This window comes from Notolabrus celidotus, chromosome 13 (genome assembly GCF_009762535.1).
Source record: "Notolabrus celidotus isolate fNotCel1 chromosome 13, fNotCel1.pri, whole genome shotgun sequence".
Taxonomy (NCBI): Eukaryota; Metazoa; Chordata; class Actinopteri; order Labriformes; family Labridae; genus Notolabrus; species Notolabrus celidotus.
Window position 1 is genome coordinate 3001681 of NC_048284.1, and position 17844 is coordinate 3019524.

The 17844-nt window shown below is 41.7% G+C and overlaps 2 protein-coding genes and 1 non-coding gene across 3 annotated transcripts in view; 2 read left to right on the top strand and 1 right to left on the bottom strand.

Annotated features, from left to right (window-relative positions):
- Positions 1–8741, bottom strand: part of cad (carbamoyl-phosphate synthetase 2, aspartate transcarbamylase, and dihydroorotase) — a 30725-nt gene extending 21984 nt beyond the window's left edge. Inside the window, exons 1-14 of the mRNA XM_034699942.1 lie at positions 8313–8741; positions 6600–6739; positions 6375–6504; positions 6105–6247; positions 4811–4952; positions 3468–3639; positions 2735–2920; positions 2535–2644; positions 1623–1765; positions 1369–1500; positions 1024–1257; positions 712–933; positions 426–614; positions 186–310 (exon numbers count right to left, since the gene is read on the bottom strand). Of these exons, the coding sequence (XP_034555833.1) occupies positions 186–310; positions 426–614; positions 712–933; positions 1024–1257; positions 1369–1500; positions 1623–1765; positions 2535–2644; positions 2735–2920; positions 3468–3639; positions 4811–4952; positions 6105–6247; positions 6375–6504; positions 6600–6739; positions 8313–8403 (2159 nt within the window). The 5' untranslated portion in view covers positions 8404–8741. The remainder of the gene's footprint in view (positions 1–185; positions 311–425; positions 615–711; positions 934–1023; positions 1258–1368; positions 1501–1622; positions 1766–2534; positions 2645–2734; positions 2921–3467; positions 3640–4810; positions 4953–6104; positions 6248–6374; positions 6505–6599; positions 6740–8312) is intronic.
- Positions 8742–12659: 3918 nt separating this feature from the next.
- On the top strand, positions 12660–12731 carry trnaa-ugc. Its single transcript has one exon. It is a non-coding gene; the product is annotated as a tRNA-Ala (tRNA).
- Positions 12732–13294: 563 nt separating this feature from the next.
- Positions 13295–17844, top strand: part of ift172 (intraflagellar transport 172) — a 64271-nt gene continuing 59721 nt past the window's right edge. Inside the window, exons 1-8 of the mRNA XM_034699906.1 lie at positions 13295–13485; positions 15542–15685; positions 15811–15923; positions 16004–16043; positions 16126–16191; positions 17109–17188; positions 17394–17481; positions 17622–17836. Coding sequence (XP_034555797.1) covers positions 13447–13485; positions 15542–15685; positions 15811–15923; positions 16004–16043; positions 16126–16191; positions 17109–17188; positions 17394–17481; positions 17622–17836 — 785 coding nt within the window. The 5' untranslated portion in view covers positions 13295–13446. The remainder of the gene's footprint in view (positions 13486–15541; positions 15686–15810; positions 15924–16003; positions 16044–16125; positions 16192–17108; positions 17189–17393; positions 17482–17621; positions 17837–17844) is intronic.

Genomic DNA, 17844 nt, shown 5'->3' on the forward strand with positions numbered 1-17844 from the left:
ATATGCAAGAGGATTTTTATAGTGCAGAAAATGCTGTCAGTGGACACAGGCCCTAACTCTGATTTTTTTGCATCTCTCAGCAACAAAGCCTCTGTTTTCAGGTTTCTACATCATGCTAATTCAGTATTGCACTTTTTCCTTTTTAATTAACATTTCATAAGTCATCCTAAATACTAAAGACGTACTTGAGTTGTGGCAGCGGGATCCCCAGGCCGAGTTTGGCTGCTACATATGCGAGAGGATAACCTGTCGCCTTACTGGCCAGAGCTGAACTCCTGGACAGACGAGCGTTCACCTCGATGATGTAGTACTGAAAAAACATCAACATAAAGACAGCTGTTATAAAATCTTTGCACGTGTATAAGTGACATCAGCCTGTGTGTTTAAGTATGAGTGTATAAGTGTTACTTTTTCAACATGTGTACCTGCTCAGACTCTGGATTTAGAGCGTACTGGATGTTACACTCTCCCACGATGCCGAGGTGTCTGATGACTTTGATGGCTGTGTTCCTCAGCATGTTGTACTCATGGTCGTTAAGCGTTTGACTGGGCGCCACCACAATAGACTCTCCGGTGTGGATGCCCAGAGGGTCGATATTCTCCATATTACACACCTGAAAGAAGAATGCATCAAGTCTCAGGTGTGCCGTTAAATAGGACCTGATAACTACACTTCATCAAAGCCTCTTCAGTCCGCTCTTTTTTACTCACAGTGATGCAGTTGTCGAAGGCGTCACGGACCACCTCGTACTCGATCTCCTTCCAGCCCTTTAGAGATTTGTCCACCAGCACCTGGGAGGTGTGGGCGAACGCTGAGGTCACCAGAGAAGTCAGCTCCTCTTTGTTGTTGGCGAAGCCGGAGCCGAGACCACCGAGAGCGAACGCTGAGCGCACCAGAACAGGGAAGCCTAGGCGTTCTGCAGCAGCTACAGCCTGATGACGGACAGAAGGTAGTAATGAATGAGAGGTGAATCTGATGTTGAAGTGAAGGTATGGTTGATGCATCATTCAGTCTCTCCTTACCTGCTCTACAGAGAGCGCCGCTTCACTCGGAGCGACATGTTCGTTGATCTCCTCCATCTTCTCCACAAAGATCTTCCTGTCCTCGGTCATCTCGATGGAGGACACCGGCGTCCCCAGAACTTTGACTTTATACTTCTCCAGCACGCCCAGCTTGGTCAGTTCCACGCCGCAGTTCAGAGCCGTCTGACCTCCGAACGTCAGCAGCACGCCGTCCGGACGCTCGTTCTTTATCACCTGAGAGAGAAAGTTGAAGGAGGAACAAGATATTCATTTTGATTAAAACGCTGACGCCTTCTTCTTGACTTCCCAGCAGCCTAAGTAAAAAACAGACGAGTCGATCAGTACCTGAGTGACATATTCCGGTGTGATTGGCAGAAAGTAGACTTTGTCAGCCAGACCTTTGGAGGTCTGGACCGTGGCGATGTTTGGGTTGATCAGCACAGTCTGGATGTTCTCTTCCTTTAGAGCCTTAATAGCCTGAAACAGGAAACATAACAGTTTAAGTTCAATCCAGTGTTGATGGTACAAATCTCAATGGAAGTGCAGCTGCTGGAGAAATATTTCTTGGTAGTTCTTATCAGAAGTTATTGCAGACACACCTGAGATCCAGAATAGTCGAACTCCCCCGCCTGGCCGATGGACAGTCCTCCAGAGCCCAGGATGAGGACCTTCCTGGGTCTGACCATATCTTCTGGCTTCACGGAATCCGGGTAGGTGAGGTGGTCCATCAGACGCTGCTTCACTGGAAAGGAAGAAAAATGGGCTCACTAACATCTGACCGCACAAATCTGATGCCTAAAGTCTCTAAAAGTAGTATGGGAGGTAGAGCCTTCAGTTATCCGGCACCTCTCCTTTGGAATCATCTACCAGTCAGTGTCCGGGAGGCAGACACCCTCTCTACTTTTAAGAGTAGGCTTCAAACTTTCCTTTTTGATAAAGCTTATAGTTAGAGCTGGATCAGGCTTGGACCAGGTCTTAGTTATGCTGCTATAGGCTTAGACTGACACACTGGGATCCTCTCTCTCCTCTCTTTCTGCCACTTACTTTAACTCTCCGTCCCATTTAAGTTACTAACCATAGACCTTTCTGGAGTCCCTGAGCTCCCTTGTCTCGTGGGTTCCTCTAGAAGGCCTGCTGCTGTGGACGTTCCAGACTCCAGCTGCTACAACTACTACTATCATATCTCTCTCTTTTCATCTCCCTCTATCCCTCTCTCCAACACGGTCTCAGCAGATGTGTGTCTAACATGAGTCTGGTCCTGCTGGAGGTTTCTGCCTGTTAAAGGAAGTTTGTCCTTGCCACTGTAACTTGCTAAATGCTGCAAAGTGCTCTGCTCATGGTGGATTAAGATGAGATCAGACTGAGTCCTGTCTGTAAGATGGGACTGGATCTGATCCGGTCTTGATGTTGGGTCTTTGTTAATAATAGAACATAGAGTACGGTCTAGACCTGTTTGGAAAGAGTCTGAGGATAATGTTTGGTGTGATTGATTGACTGTTTGTTTGTGTTACCAGTTGAGGAGGTCTTGCCCTCCTTGTGGTCTTTCACAGTGTCGAGGAAAACGTCAAACAGGCCGACCAGATCAGTGGGACCCGCCATGTGCTCGGGATGGAACTGAACACTGAAACACAAAACAACACAAAGAGATGAAGCTCTTTCTCACACACACTGAGGTCAACGTCAGATCACAGAGCGTCACCGGGCTCCTCACCTGAACAGAGGTTTGGTGTTGTGCACGATGCCCTCGTTGGTGTGATCGTTGGCGTTGGTGAAGAGGACGTCCCAGTCTTGGGGCAGGGTGTCGGGGTCGACGGCGAACCCGTGGTTCTGACTGGTGATGTAGCAGCGATCTGTGCCGTTGTGGATGCAGGGCTGGTTGTGACCTCGGTTACCGTACCTGAGAGGAAGAGTCAGATTGTTAATATATTTCTGAAAGGAAGCTGTGTTCAGTTATCTCTGGATTCCTGGGTCCAGCTGGATTCCCGCAGAGACAAGGACACATCCCACAGTGACCTTCACAGCGAGTCTGATAAAGCCCCTCACAGATGTAGATTCCAAGTTCAGCAGAGGAGGAGGAGGAGGAGGAGCTGACCGCCTCGTCTTTTGTGCCGCCTGCTTGTTTGTTTAATCTTTTTCATAACAAGAGCAGCCGGGCCGACATCGCACGCCTCGTACAGGAGAGGCCAGACTGCTGAGAACAGCAAAAACCTGCAGTTCACATCGCAGCTCTGCCAGAGACGACGCGTGATCCCCAAGGTCTGTGTTTCTAGAGAGAGTTAAAGGTTCCCTGGCTGCGGGTCACCGAGGGCACATTTTTGTCTCTGACTGTCCGAGAATCATCCTGAAGCTCGGAGGGAGGCGTGAGAACAAACACGCACTGTACTCAGAATTCAACTTTTAGGGTTAGGGTCAAAAGATATCATGCTTTCAGGTATGATACTCACTTCATCTTGTACGTCTTGGATCCGATGACTAAAGACAGCAGCTGATGTCCGAGGCAGATCCCAAAAACCGGCTTCGGACTCTCCACGCAGACCACCTTCCTCACGTTGTTGATGGTCGTCTGACAGAACTGAGGATCTCCGGGGCCGTTACTGATGAACAGACCGTCGAAATCTACAAGACAGAAACAGAACAAACTTAAAATGAGGAGTGTCTGATCGACTTCAATAATAATAATAATAATGCATTTTATTTATAGGCGCCTTTCTTGACACTCAAGGTCACCTTACATCATTCAAACAAACAGAGTTTAAATAACAAACAGGAAATAAAACACAATTTAAAAGTGTGGTCAGATGGAGTAATCCAGTCTAAACAGATGAGTTTTGAGTTTGGATTTAAAATGTGGGAGTGAGTCAGTTTTACAGAGGTCAGGTGGGAGAGAGATCCAGAGCGGCTGAAGGCTCTGCTCCCCATGGTAACAAGGTAAGCAGGGGGGGGCAGTGAGGTGGATGGAGGAGGAGGATCTGAGGGTGCGGACGGGTGTGGCAGTATGGAGGAGGTCAGAGAGATATGGAGGGGCGAGGTTGTGTATGGATTTGAAGGTGAGGAGAAGAATTTTGTAGTTGATCCAGTGTGTGTGATGGGGAGCCAGTGGAGCTGTTGCAGGATGGGTGTGATTTGGTGGACGGAGGCGGTGCGTGTGATCATACGGGAGGCTGAATTTTGAACCAGTTGTAGTTTATGGAGGGTTTTGTGGGGGAGGCCAAACAGAAGGGAGGTGACGAGGCTGTGAACAAGAATGGCGAAGGAGTGGGGAGTGAGTGAAGGACGGAGACGGTTAATATTGTGGAGATCGAAGTAGGCTGACCGGGTGACGTGGTTGATATGGGGGGGTAAAGGAAAGGGTGCTGTCGTGGATGACACCCAGACTCTTAACCTGAGGGGAGGGGAAGAGGGGCGAGTTGTCGATGGGAATAGAGAAGTGATGGAGTTTGTTTAATGTAGATTTTGTGCCAATCAGAAGAAGTTCAGTTTTATTGCCGTTTAATTTGAGGAAGTTAAAATCAATTTTACAAACTATGTGCAACAAATAAACCTTTGAATTTTGTGGCATCTGAAGCAGCAACTAACTTTCTCTTTAAGGTGGATTTTTTAAAACAATTAGATGTGATTCCTTTCAGTTCCTTCGATTGCTGCTAGTAAACAGAGATCGTAGCGGGACCGGAAGCAGGCGACCGGCTATCAGAGAGTGTGAGAATTGCTGCGGGTCACAGACACATCGATGCACAAGTATGTGGTGATCATGTGGCGCAGAAGTATCAGGTTTTAGTTTGTGACGGACCTTTGCTGTCCAGCGGATGGTCCCAGGGTACGACGGTGACGCAGGCTCCTCTCTCAGCCAGGCAGCGGATCTGGTTGTATTTGATGCCGCAGTCCACGACTGTGATCCGCAAACTGCCGCTGGGGTTGAAAACCTTTGGTTCCTTGAGACAAAAGAGGAGAGATGACCGGGGTTGATGAAGAAAGGAACAATAGGGTTGGAAGAAATTGATATAAAACAGTCGGGAGAAGGACTATCTGCTGCTTTATTTCTCTGTCAATAACAATGTGGACTGTCTTTCTTTATCTATCCTGTTGAAACCTGACGTCTTCTTTCTGGATTAATTCCGAGGTGCACTATGAGAATTAAACTTTTGCTTTATATTTATAGTAAATAAGACATGAAACTATCATGGCATTTATGTGTTTTGTATAACTTTATATTATGAAAGTCTGGATCATAGATCACTTCTTATTCTCTACTGTTCACTGATCTTACCATATCTCAGTTACTGTGCTGAGGTTTGGGGAAACACCTATAAACGCTCCCTGCAACCACTGTCAGTCCTACAGAAAAGAGCTATAAGAATAGTTCACAATGTTGATTTCCGCGAACACACAAATTCATTGTTCCTCAAATCAAAAACACTGAAATTATTTGACCTCATAGATTGTAAAACTGCACAAATTGTGTACAAGGCTAGAAAAAACCTCCTTCCAGGAAATATTCAAAGATTATTCTTTGAAAGAGAGGGGGGTTCTAACTTCAGAGGGAAGTTGAGATTAAAGATGATGAGCGTTCGGACCACTAGGAAAAGCTTTTGTATTTCAGTCTGTGGTGTTAAACTATGGAACAGTCTCAGTATGGAACTAAAGCAATGTCTGAACATAATTCAATTCAAGAAGAAGTACAAAGAAATGATTTTAATAAGGTACAAGGAGGAAGACAAGTGTATATAATCACAAGGCATTACTTTTGTTTGTTAGCATAAATATGAAGATAATATATGAAGATTTGACATGTGGGACTGCACTCATATAACGGCAGAAAATAGTGAATAGAGGGTAGGATTAGATAAGTTTTAAACTTCTTCCTACTCCTTTTCGTACATGTAGAGTAAATTGTTTCACTGCTTGCTAATATTGATTTTGTTTCTTTTGTAAAACTGTTTCTTTTTATTTTATGTTTGTATAACTCTTTCTTCTTTTCTGCTTTCTTTAAATTGTATTTTTTACTTTTACATGTTCGAAATAAAGTCATCAAATCAAAGTTGTCCAGAAGTTTTGAAGAGGTTTAAAGTTCCTGTGTGGGTTACCTTCATGGAGACCTCCTGGACCAGGTTCCTCTTATCTGGGTTATCAAAGGGGACACTCTCCTCAGGGGTCCCTTCCACCACCAGCTTCCCCAACATGGTTCCCTTCTCTCTGATCTTTTTGGTCAGGCGGCGAGTGTCGATACCTGGAGAACACGGAGACATCAGACTTTGAGTTTGAAGCTTCTGTGCATCTTTTTTATGATTTATAATACGTGATTATGAGGAGTCAGATTCTTCTCTTTAACACCTTTTATATTCAGATTTACTGACCTTGTAATCCAGGAACCCCTTGCTCTTTGAGCCACTGATCCAGCGACTTGACTGAACTCCAGTGACTGGGACTGTCTGACAGCTCCCCGATGATCAGAGCGGCAGCGTGGATCTTTGACGACTCGAACCACTGAGAAAGAAAGAGAAAACACATGAAAACACAAAAACATGGAGCATGTTGAAGCCATGTATTTCATTTCCTCTACATCTCTACGTGACACCCACCTTGCTCAGTCCGAACTCCCCATCCTCGTCCTTCGGTACGCCGTAGTTTCCCACCAGAGGGTAGGTGAGCGTCAGCAGCTGGCAGCGGTAGGATGGGTCGGTCAGAGCCTCGGGGTAGCCCACCATGCCCGTCTGAAACACTGAACACAAGATATTTCATGAATGGGAGGATCACATCCACACCTGTACTTCTTCAAAATGCAGTTAAAGTTGCATGCTTTAATAAAAGTTATGTTACTTGGTGGAACTTGGTGCTTATAGTTAGAGCTGGCTCAGGCTTGGACCAGCTCTTAGTTATGCTGCTATAGGCTTAGACTGACACACTGGGATCCTGTCTTTCCCTCCTCTCTCTGCCTGTCTCTCACTCTAACTCTTCCTGTCCCATTAAAGTTACTAACCATAGACCTTTCTGGAGTCCCTGAGCTCCCTTGTCCCGTATGTTCCTCTGGTTCAACTTAAGGCTGACCTAGCGGTCTAAAAAGAGCCCTGAACAGACTCTTTAACACATCAAGGTTTCATACACACATGAAACATATTCAGTGAGGAGCTTACAGCCCGTGTTTTAACACAGAGAAGAGAAAGTGAGACTCACTAACAGATCACAAATATGCTACATCAAAAGTATCTGACCTTACAAGTCTGATGCTCAGAGTCTCTAAAAGTAGTATGGGAGGTCGAGCCTTCGGTTATCAGGCACCTCTCCTTTGGAATCATCTACCAGTCAGGGTCTGGGAGGCAGACACCCTCTCCACTTTTAAGAGTAGGCTTCAAACTTTCCTTTTTGATGAAGCTTATAGTTAGAGCTGGATCAGGCTTGGACCAGGTCTTAGTTATGCTGCTATAGGCTTAGACTGACACACTGGGATCCCTTCTCTTTCCTCTCTCTGCCTGTCTCTCACTCTAACTCTCCCTGTCCCATTAAAGTTACTAACCATAGACCTTTCTGGAGTCCCTGAGCTCCCTTGTCTCGTAGGTTCCTCTGGATCTCTGCCACTGTGGATGTCCCAGACTCCAGCTGCTACAACTACTACTATCCGTCTCCCCACTATCATCTCTCTCTCTCTCTTCATCTCCCTCTATCCCTCTCTCCAACACGGTCTCAGCAGATGTGTGTCTAACATGAGTCTGGTCCTGCTGGAGGTTTCTGCCTGTTAAAGGAAGTTTGTCCTTGCCACTGTAACTTGCTAAATGCTGCAAAGTGCTCTGCTCATGGTGGATTAAGATGAGATCAGACTGAGTCCTGTCTGTAAGATGGGACTGGATCTGATCCGGTCTTGATGTTGGGTCTTTGTTAATAATAGAACAGAGAGTACAGTCTAGACCTGCCCTGTTCGGAAAGAGTCTTCAGATAACGCTTGCTGTGATTTGGTATGATATAAATAAAGATTGATTGATTGAAGAAGCTCCTTTATTATGTAATCTTTATAAATATTGTGTTGCAGAGCAAGATGGCCGCCTCCATGGAAGGGGACCCTCTCCTTATGGATATATAAAAGGCTCATTATGAGTGCACAAATATTAAATCATTTTCAATAAGGTGATTATAGACTCATTGAAACATACTGAGTCTGATCTGCTCCACTCTGAATGTTACACACTGTACCTTTAAAGTGACTCTATCACACACACACACACACACACACACACACACACACACACACACACACACACACACATAAAGTTGTAAAACAGCTTAAACTTCATGAGGCTCACCAACTTCTCCGGAAACTGACACCTCAGCTCCAAACAGCAGGCCTGTGAACGTGGTCCCGTCCTCCAGGACCAGGGATGCCATCTTACTCATGTTCCCTCACACAGCTAATGCTAACCACAGAGACCAGGACCCTGATGGAGGATCCAGAGAAGTGATGAAACCCCGTCCTCCACGTGAGACGCACGCCGCGCCAGGAGGCAGAGGATGCAGAGGAAGGAGATAAAACCAGCTGCTGGACTCTGGATCTCCACACCGGAAGCTCTCTGTGAGAGTGTGGAGGAGCGGGGAGAGCAGGAGGAGAGATCAGATCAGGAAGGAGAGTTTAAGTTGGTTCTTTCAAGGTTAATCGGACGGGATGGTGAGTACGAAGTGTTCCACACGCGCTGCCAGCAGTGTGGAAGTCGGCCCGTAGCCTGGAGCGTGAAGCTTAACGCAGAGAGGGGGACTACTTCCGGTCAGGAACTTCAAAATAAAAGCGAGGACATCAAACTGAGTCAAGTTTTGCTGGGAAAAAAAATTAGAGCACATGTTTAACATTTATAACTGTGAGAATAGGCTTTTAAACAAACACATAACACATGTACATAGTGTGTATACTGTAATAGTTGCCATATTTTATTTTATTTTATTTTATTTTATTTTATTTTATTATATTTTACTCTTGCTATTATTATTGTTATTGTATTTTTAACTATGTTAGTATATTGTTGTATTCCCCTGTCCCGTGTTGTAAGCTGCTGTAACAAAAGAATTTCTCCCAACAGGGGACAAATAAAGTATATCTTATCTCATCTTATCTTATCTTATAACACATACGCTTAACACTGTGTCATAAACTAGCTACCTCATGGACAGAGCCACCTTCATCCTTGCACTATTGGACATTATCATGTTGACTATTGTTTCTTTTATTGCACTTTTATTAGTACTTGATTTCTGGTGTCTGTTTATTTATGTTTGTACAGGGAGTAAGAAAAAATAGCTGAGTCAAATTATTTGTATTCTTGAGATACATTGTGATTAAAGTTCTGTCTGATTCATAAAAAAATACATGTATTCAATGAGAAATTAAATTGAGTCGAAACAACCTGCAATTGAAACACAACTTCAAAGCTGCTGTTGGTAGTCACAGAGTAAACATCTGTTCAGAGAGAGGGACTTTGAATGTCAACACTATCCCTCCCAACCAGATTTCACCTTAGCCCCTAGACACCATAGACTGTAAATAAAAACAACACTCAAACAACACTCAACACAGATTGGCGTGTGCAGTCATGATAGTGCTGGACTCATAACCAATCGGAGGACGTAGTAGGGGCCGCCCCTTAACCAATCAGGTCAGAGGATTGGAGATTAGCTGTGATTGTTCCGTCACAACGGGAATGAGGGGAATAAGAACATTGCTTGATACAAAGGAATTGGAAAACACCATAGACTGTATAAAATATGGACGTAGTATCTGTGACGTCACCCATCTGTTCCTGAGAGCTGTTTTGAAGCCAATCGACGGCGGCAGCCATATTGGAAATGCAGAACTCAACCAGGCAGAGTGTGACGTAGTTTGAGCCTCCTAGCCAACAGCTATGTGTTCCCGTCCTGGAGTCAAGTCAGTCATGTCCTTTTTTGGGCAAAAACTCGGAATCTTAATATCTTCTGAGCCGTCATGTTAGAAAAAATTTCACCCCCCCGTACAGTGTGTGCCGATAGAGAGATTAGCTACGTAGGGCCAAGCCGTTTTTTGAACCAGGCTGTAAACATGTTTATTAATGCTGTAAAGATCGTCGTTTTCCCATTCATATCTATGTGGTTTCCGGTGTTTCTGCAACCAGCCTCAAGCGGATTCTCAATATATTGCAGTTTATAACCCTTCCGCATGGGCTTCATAGTTTGAGACCGGAGGTTGCTGCTTGGAAAACGCAGAGATTTCGCAATAGTCTCAAATTATATCACTTACCGATGAGTACCGATGGGTATTTTTTCTCCAAACCCAGCAGAAGCTTTGTTTTCTCAAGATAACAATAAAATAAGACCAGACAACTGAGACAATCAAATGTATTTAAAGGAGCACATTTATACATACTGTAAAACAAGTTACTTCAGGTAACAGGAAGGGCCTGTTGTCAGTTTCTTATTTGGTTTTTTTTTTTTACAAACATTGTTTAGAATTAAAATTTGCCTCAGTAAAACAAAACAACATTTTTTTTTTTTAAGGGACCTTTATCTTACAGGTGGAAGATCAAAAACACAATAACAAGCTTCGTTCTCTGGATCAAACGATGATAAATGGTTTGACATAAACTGACACTACCTGTGATTTGATCTCATTAGAGCTATGAATTAATATGTTGGACCTTTGCTGAACCAATAACTTATATTCAGTGATTATATAAGGAAAGATGAATTGCATTATTACTGCAAACTCTAGTCAAAAGCTTTGCTCAAAGGGACCAAGACACCAAGCCATTATCATTGCTGGAGCCACTTTTTAATGATCTTCACTCTGTATGTGCTTTCTCTCAACTTATGTATTACAGTTTATATTTTCATCTTTGTAAGTTAGTTTCACCTCTATTCTATTTTGTTGCGAAATCGGCACACTTATGTGCAGCTTTACTTTGAAGGCGCACTGCCTAACTTCCGGTACATTCAGGAAACTTAACAAATTTTGCCGCCACTTTGACGTCATCACTTACCTGCAGCTACAACAACTTCCCAGCAGCTGGAGTTCTAATAGCATCCACTAGCATGCACTATCAGAGAGGTCCTGTTAAGAAGGTTTTATTATTTCAGAGAGTGTGAGACATTATCTTAAGACTTCAGAGGACAAAGTTAAACCTGTGACTGTGCTGAGGTCTTCTCTGTTTCTCATTGTATCCATTGCTTTTCCTGCTGTCATGGACTTATGTAACTGAAATATGGAAGCAAGGTTAAGAAATCTGAGTTAGAGTATGTTGAAACAGGTTTTTATTGCATTTTCCACAGAAAAGAATCTCAACTATTGGCACATTTGATGATTCATTAACAGCTGAATGACTTTGTTTTTTGTTAGAAAACACTTCCTGTGACAAAATCTGCAAAAGGTTAACAGATAAGTCTTGGTTTTCAAATGCAGTTGAGTAAGTGGATTCATTGAATTATTTTTTTTATGTAGGGTTTAACAATTTTATTACTTTAATGTTTTATATTGATTTTAATGTTGATATTTTAAGCCTTTATTTTATCTTCAACTCTTACCCTTAACCTTTTTTATTTACTTTTAAAAAAATATTCATATTCTTAATGTTAATTTGATGCTTTAACTTATTTTAATTACACATATTTTATTGTTGTTGGTGTGCATTGGTCTCTGTTTTGAAATTTCCATATATATTTTATTTCTGCTTCTTTCTTGTTTTCAGTCACAATAAAGTACTTTGAATTGCATTTGGTTTGTATGAAAGGTGCTGTATAAAAAAGCTTGATTGATTGATTGATTGATTGATTGATTGATTGATTGATTGATTGATTGATTGATAAAATGAACAAAAGCATCTTTTTACATCTTTAACTGATATAAGAACATGTAAAATAAAAAAGTACATTAAAATAAACGTTATGTTAACCTGAAATGAACATGCAAATGTGTAAACGGGATACAAATACGATGTGAACATATTTTGCTTCTGGTCTGAAGAAGAAGTATTATTAGGCAAATAACTTCAAAACTACTGCAATCAATCAATCAATCAATCAATCAATCAATCAATCAATCAATCAATCAATCTTTATTTATAAAGCACCAAATCACAACAAACATTATCCTCAGACTCTTTCCAAAATAGAGCCGGTCTAGACCGTACTCTATGTTCCTCAACAAAGACCCAACATCAAGACAGGATAAGATCCAGTCCCATTTTACAGACAGGACTCAGTCTGATCTCATCTTAATCCACCATGAGCAGAGCACTTTGCAGCATTTAGCAAGTTACAGTGGCAAGGACAAACTTCCTTTAACAGGCAGAAACCTCCAGCAGGACCAGACTCATGTTAGACACACATCTGCTGAGACTGTGTTAGGGTTGGGAAGAGAGATAGAGGAGTTGGAGAGATCTTGTGGGAGCAAGTTATTAACTTGTAATTATCATGTGAAAATAAAGTGAATATCTTGTGTGCATAAGTTGACATGTGGTTTTCCTCAGCTCCACCTAATTTTCAGATAATGGAGAAATGAGGATTACTATTAGGATGTACCATGCAGAGTTCAAGAAATAAATTAGGATTAATTTAGTGTATAGTGATCCACACTACACATAAAATCAGTGCATGACTTGTATAAATAATATATTTGCAGGAAGTGCATCATGGAAGGGGATGTAGCTCAGTGGTAGAGCGCATGCTTTGCATGTATGAGGCCCCGGGTTCAATCCCCGGCATCTCCACAAATCTTTTTCACCCACACTGGAGACTGAATACAGATCACAGTTACAGCAAACCTGACGTTACGTACAGTCTATGAATGTACCAGTTGTGTACTCTTATAGCACAACAATACATTTTACACAGAATGGAAGCATTGTATACAGCTAAATGTTGTTTAAGGAAGCTAAAAACTGTTCACTAATGCAATGTTTGTGGATTGTAGCATTTACTTTAATAGGTTATCGTCTTCAGACTGTTTTCAAATACATATTTTGCATTTTCTGTCATTTTAGAACAACCTACAGACTCTGTCGTGACAGAAGCTTTGATTTCCCATTGTGAAACGCACCACGAGGTAACACAGGAAATCACAGTGAGGCCTATGTTTACTTCAAATATCAGGATGTATGAATACACATCGAAAGCTAAGGCCAAAGCTGTAAGAAACACAGTGTCACATCACTTTACCACAAACGGCTAATCGTACTTTGCTGAAATACAAGGACGTTGTAATTCTATCAGTGCGATAGAGTATTAGATTTCCTATAGTTTTAAACGCATCACGAGTCCCCGCCCCCCCGGTAACTAAGGAGATCAGATGTTTACTACAAAGATGTCCTCCTTGCTAGCTGCCTTATATTGGAGTGTGAAAAAATGAGAATAATATTAAATAAGTCACATTTATCAACACTTTTAGAACTCTTTCCGGTTTGAGCGTCCTGATATATCCTGAAGATGCAGCTGAAGCATCTGAAGACGCTGCTAACACCCACGGTGAGTGGATTATGAAGGGTTTGATGCTAACTGATGCTGTGGAGCAACATGATGCAGTCTAACGGCGTTTCATCACGACTCTAAAGTGACATTTACCTCCTGGTTATTTATGAACACAAGTTTATTCAGTAATAGAAGCAGGTTTCACTGTTATCTTGTTGCTTGACAGCAGTTGGGGCACGTTACTGCGTGATGGAAAGTACCGTGAACGCCTCATGATGGAGGCTAACGGTTCAGTGATCAGACCTGTCTGTTTGTTTGATGTGAATGCTGCAAACACATCTTCTCTACTGGGAAGGGTAGGGGAACTAGGTCCTGATCCAGAACCACTATACCTACCCTTCTCAGATCTGGCCTTGATTATTCCAGAGTTGAGAGGCTCCAGACTCTTTAAAGTTCAGGTTCATATTTTCATAAGGTTGATTTCACAGCTTTTTTCCAGTCCAGCCACATTGGACCAGGTCCTGATCTAGAACCACAATATCTAGACTCTTGAGATCTGGCTTTTCAGGACATTTACATTATTGTGTATTGAACAGAATGTTCAGACTTAGAGTGGATGATCTCGTCCTCAGAGTGGAGAGGCTGCTGAGAATTTCTTCCACAGTGTCTTCAAAAATTTCCTCTGAGCAGTGAGCACACTATTTTCTCTTCACATAATCAGCTATGGCACCAAATCAGATGATCAGGAGCATCATTTCACATTTTTATGTTTTCTGCATCAGAATCAAAATGTTCACTTTTTTCATATTTTTAGCATGTAAAAAGTGAAATTTTTGATTCTGAAGCTAAAAATATGAAAAAAGTGAACATTTTGATTCTGAAGCTAAAAACATGAAAAAAGTGAAAATTTTGATTCTGATGCAGAAAACATGAAAAAAGTGAAAATTTGGATTCTGAAGATAAAAACATGAAAAAAGTGAAAATTTTGTTTCTGAAGATAAAAACATGAAAAAAGTGAAAATTTTGATTCTAAAGATAAAAACATGAAAAAGTGAAAATTTTGATTCTGATGCTAAAAACATGAAAAAAGTGAAAATTTGGATTCTGATGCTACCAACATGAAAAAGTGAAAATTTGGATTCTGAAGATAAAAACATGAAAAAAGTGAAAAATTTGATTCTGAAGATAAAAACATGAAAAAAGTGAAAATTTTGATTCTGATGCTACCAACATGAAAAAGTGAAAATTTGGATTCTGAAGATAAAAACATGAAAAAAGTGAAAATTTTGATTCTGATGCTACCAACATGAAAAAAGTGAAAATTTTGATTCTGATGCTAAAATATGAAAATTTTCACTTTTTTCATGTTTTTCAGCTTCAGTAACAAAATTTTCACTTTTTACATGTTTTTATCTTCAGAAACAAAATTTACACTTTTTTCATGTTTTTAGCATGAAAATCAAAATTTTCACTTTTTTCATGTTTTTAGCTTCAGGAAAAAAAAAATCATTTTTTTCATGTTTTTAACATCAGAATCAAAATTTTCACTTTTTTCATGTTTTTACCATCAGAATCAAAATTTTCACTTTTTTCATTTTTTTTGCTTCAGGAACAAAATTTTCACTTTTTTCATGTTTTTAAAATCAGAATCAAAATTTTCATTTTTTTCATGTTTTTAACATCAGAATCAAAATTTTCACTTTTTTCATATTTTTAACATCAGAATCCAAATTTTCACTTTTTTCATTTTTTTTGCTTCAGGAACAAAATTTTCACTTTTTTCATGTTTTTAACATCAGAATCAAAATTTTCACTTTTTTCATGTTTTTAACATCAGAATCCAATTTTTCACTTTTTTCATGTTTTTTGTTTCAGGAACAAAATTTTCACTTTTTTCATGTTTTTATCTTCAGAATCAAAATTTTCACTTTTTTCATGTTTTTACCATCAGAATCAAAATTTTCAATTTTTTCATGTTTTAAGTGTGATATTAAAAATTTTCACTTATTTTTTTTTCGGAAAAAAATTTTTTTTCATCCATATCTGTCTCCCCAGTTATAACATTTCACATCTCCCCTGGTTTTCTGACTGTGTCTTATCTCTGTCCTTACAGGAGGAGGCTGCCAAAATCACGTGCATGACCTGGGCCTCCAATAACAACAAGTTTGCAGTCTGCACCTCGGACAGAGTGGTGCTGCTGTACGATGAGCAGGGAGAGAGGAGAGACAAATTCTCCACCAAACCTCAGGACTCCAAGGTGAGACAGGACGCTGGACAGCCTGATGTTGTCTTTAATAACGTCACAGTCTGAACAACAACAACAGTCTCATCGTATCAGACGAGGTTGTGTGTTTATAACAAACCTTTGTAATCTTCACGCAGTATGGAAAACAGAGCTACGTCGTCAATGACATGGTGTTCTCCCCGGACTCCACAAAGATCGCCATCGGACAGTCTGATAACATCATCTTTGTGTACAGGATCGGAGAGGAATGGTAATGTTCATGCTTAAGTTAAAGTTGATTTTGTCGTCATTGTTGATGCAGATTTTTAAAATCATTGTGTCCTCTTGTAGGGGAGACAAGAAAGCGATTTGCCACAAGTTTGTTCAAACGGTGAGTAAAGCATCACGCTCACAGAGGCTGTCATGATGCAGGAAAGTTGTTCTGACTCAGCCTGTCATCGACTCTCTTACAGATTGCCGTGACCTGCTTGCTGTGGCCTTCAGATCACTCCATTGTTTATGGATTAGTGGATGGAAAGGTAAGTCTGCAGCATGTAAAGCACTAGAGAAGGGTAGAAGGTGACACAGGAGTGCTTGAAGTTGTGGTTGCATGAGTAGAAATAATGTCCCCTCTTACTTTGAAAGGGTGTTGAAGCTTCTTTAAGGGCCTGTGTCCACAGACGGCATTTTTTGTGTCGTTAATATTTGACTCCTTTTTTAATTTTGATTGGTCATTGAGGGAGTAGAAACATTGAGCACTGAAAACTCTGAACTGGATTGGTTTTGTATACAAAATAAATCTTGCCTGAGTAAAAAATGCTGATAGTGGACACAGGCCCTAATGACAAATTTCCACCAGATCCGTTTCTAGTCCGTCTCCAGTCTGTCACAGCACCGGATCTGAAAGGTTTCTATTCTAGTCGATGTCTTTACTTCCACTGGATCTGCTCCATTGAGTCCCGGCTGCGTCTTGGAGTCCTCCGGATCAGATTCACAAGACTTCTATTTTTGCCGGATGCTGGAGCACGACGCATCAATCTCAACAGAGCAGATGGAGCGGGACAGGAAGTCAGGTTTCACCAAAACAAAATGAAAACATCCGGTTAATTTTCAGAATAAAACACTGTGTTATCACCAGATCGTATTTCACTTAACTACAACAACAAACCAAAGTCATGATGAGCGGAGCCAGGCCTGGAGTCAACAGGTCAGAGGTTTTCAGAGGACCAGAAAGACAACATGGATGAGGAGAGGAGGAGGAGGAGAATCCTTGATTCAGTGATTACAGCGGGAAAACCTCGGTCACATGACTCCAGCTGTCCGGTGGTCCTGCACTCTGCTCAGAGGATAGGAGACGGACCGGACAGGGATCTGTTGGACATCTGATGTCAGAGTTCTCATAATATCACCTCCTTGTTTACTCATATGTTGATGTTTTCTATTTCTTCTTCCAAAGGTCCGCAACGCCAACACTCAGACAAACAAGTCCTCCACCATCTACAGCACCGAGTCCTGCGTCATCTCACTGGCGTCCAAGTAAATGCAGTTTCATTTGTACCTTAATATAAAGTGCATCATCAAAGGGCTTTTTACTCCTGAACCTTTCTGTGGGATGGAGGGAGTAAAGTAAAGAGACATGTTGAGCGGCCTGCTCCTCTCATGTTGTCAGTATCTGATGAACTTGTGTTATATTCTCTCCTGTGGCTCACTCAGTTTGATTTGTTGGTCTGTTGTGTGTCAGTGTTTCTGGTAAAGGCATCCTCTCTGGTCACGCTGATGGGACAGTTGTGCGTTTCTTCTTTGATGATGAAGGTTCAGGGGACTCTCAGGTAGCCACAGCCTCACTGATAACTCACCTTTATTTAACCCTATAATGTACATCATTCCACATGTTGCTACACTTTCATATCTTAGTTTTGAATTCATCTATCACACTAAACACTCCTCCCTCTCCCCTTGACTGATGCAGGGAAAGCTGCTGATGCACCCGTGCCCACCCTACGCTCTGGCCTGGGGTGCAAACAGCATCATGGTGGCCGGCTGTGATAAAAAGGTGGTGGCCTACTCCAGAGAGGGTCACATCCTGCAGACCTTCGACTACAGCAGAGACCGCACAGAGAAGGAGTTCACCGTGGCCGCCACCAGCCCCAGCGGGCAGTCGGTCGTGTTCGGCAGTTATGATCGGTCAGTTT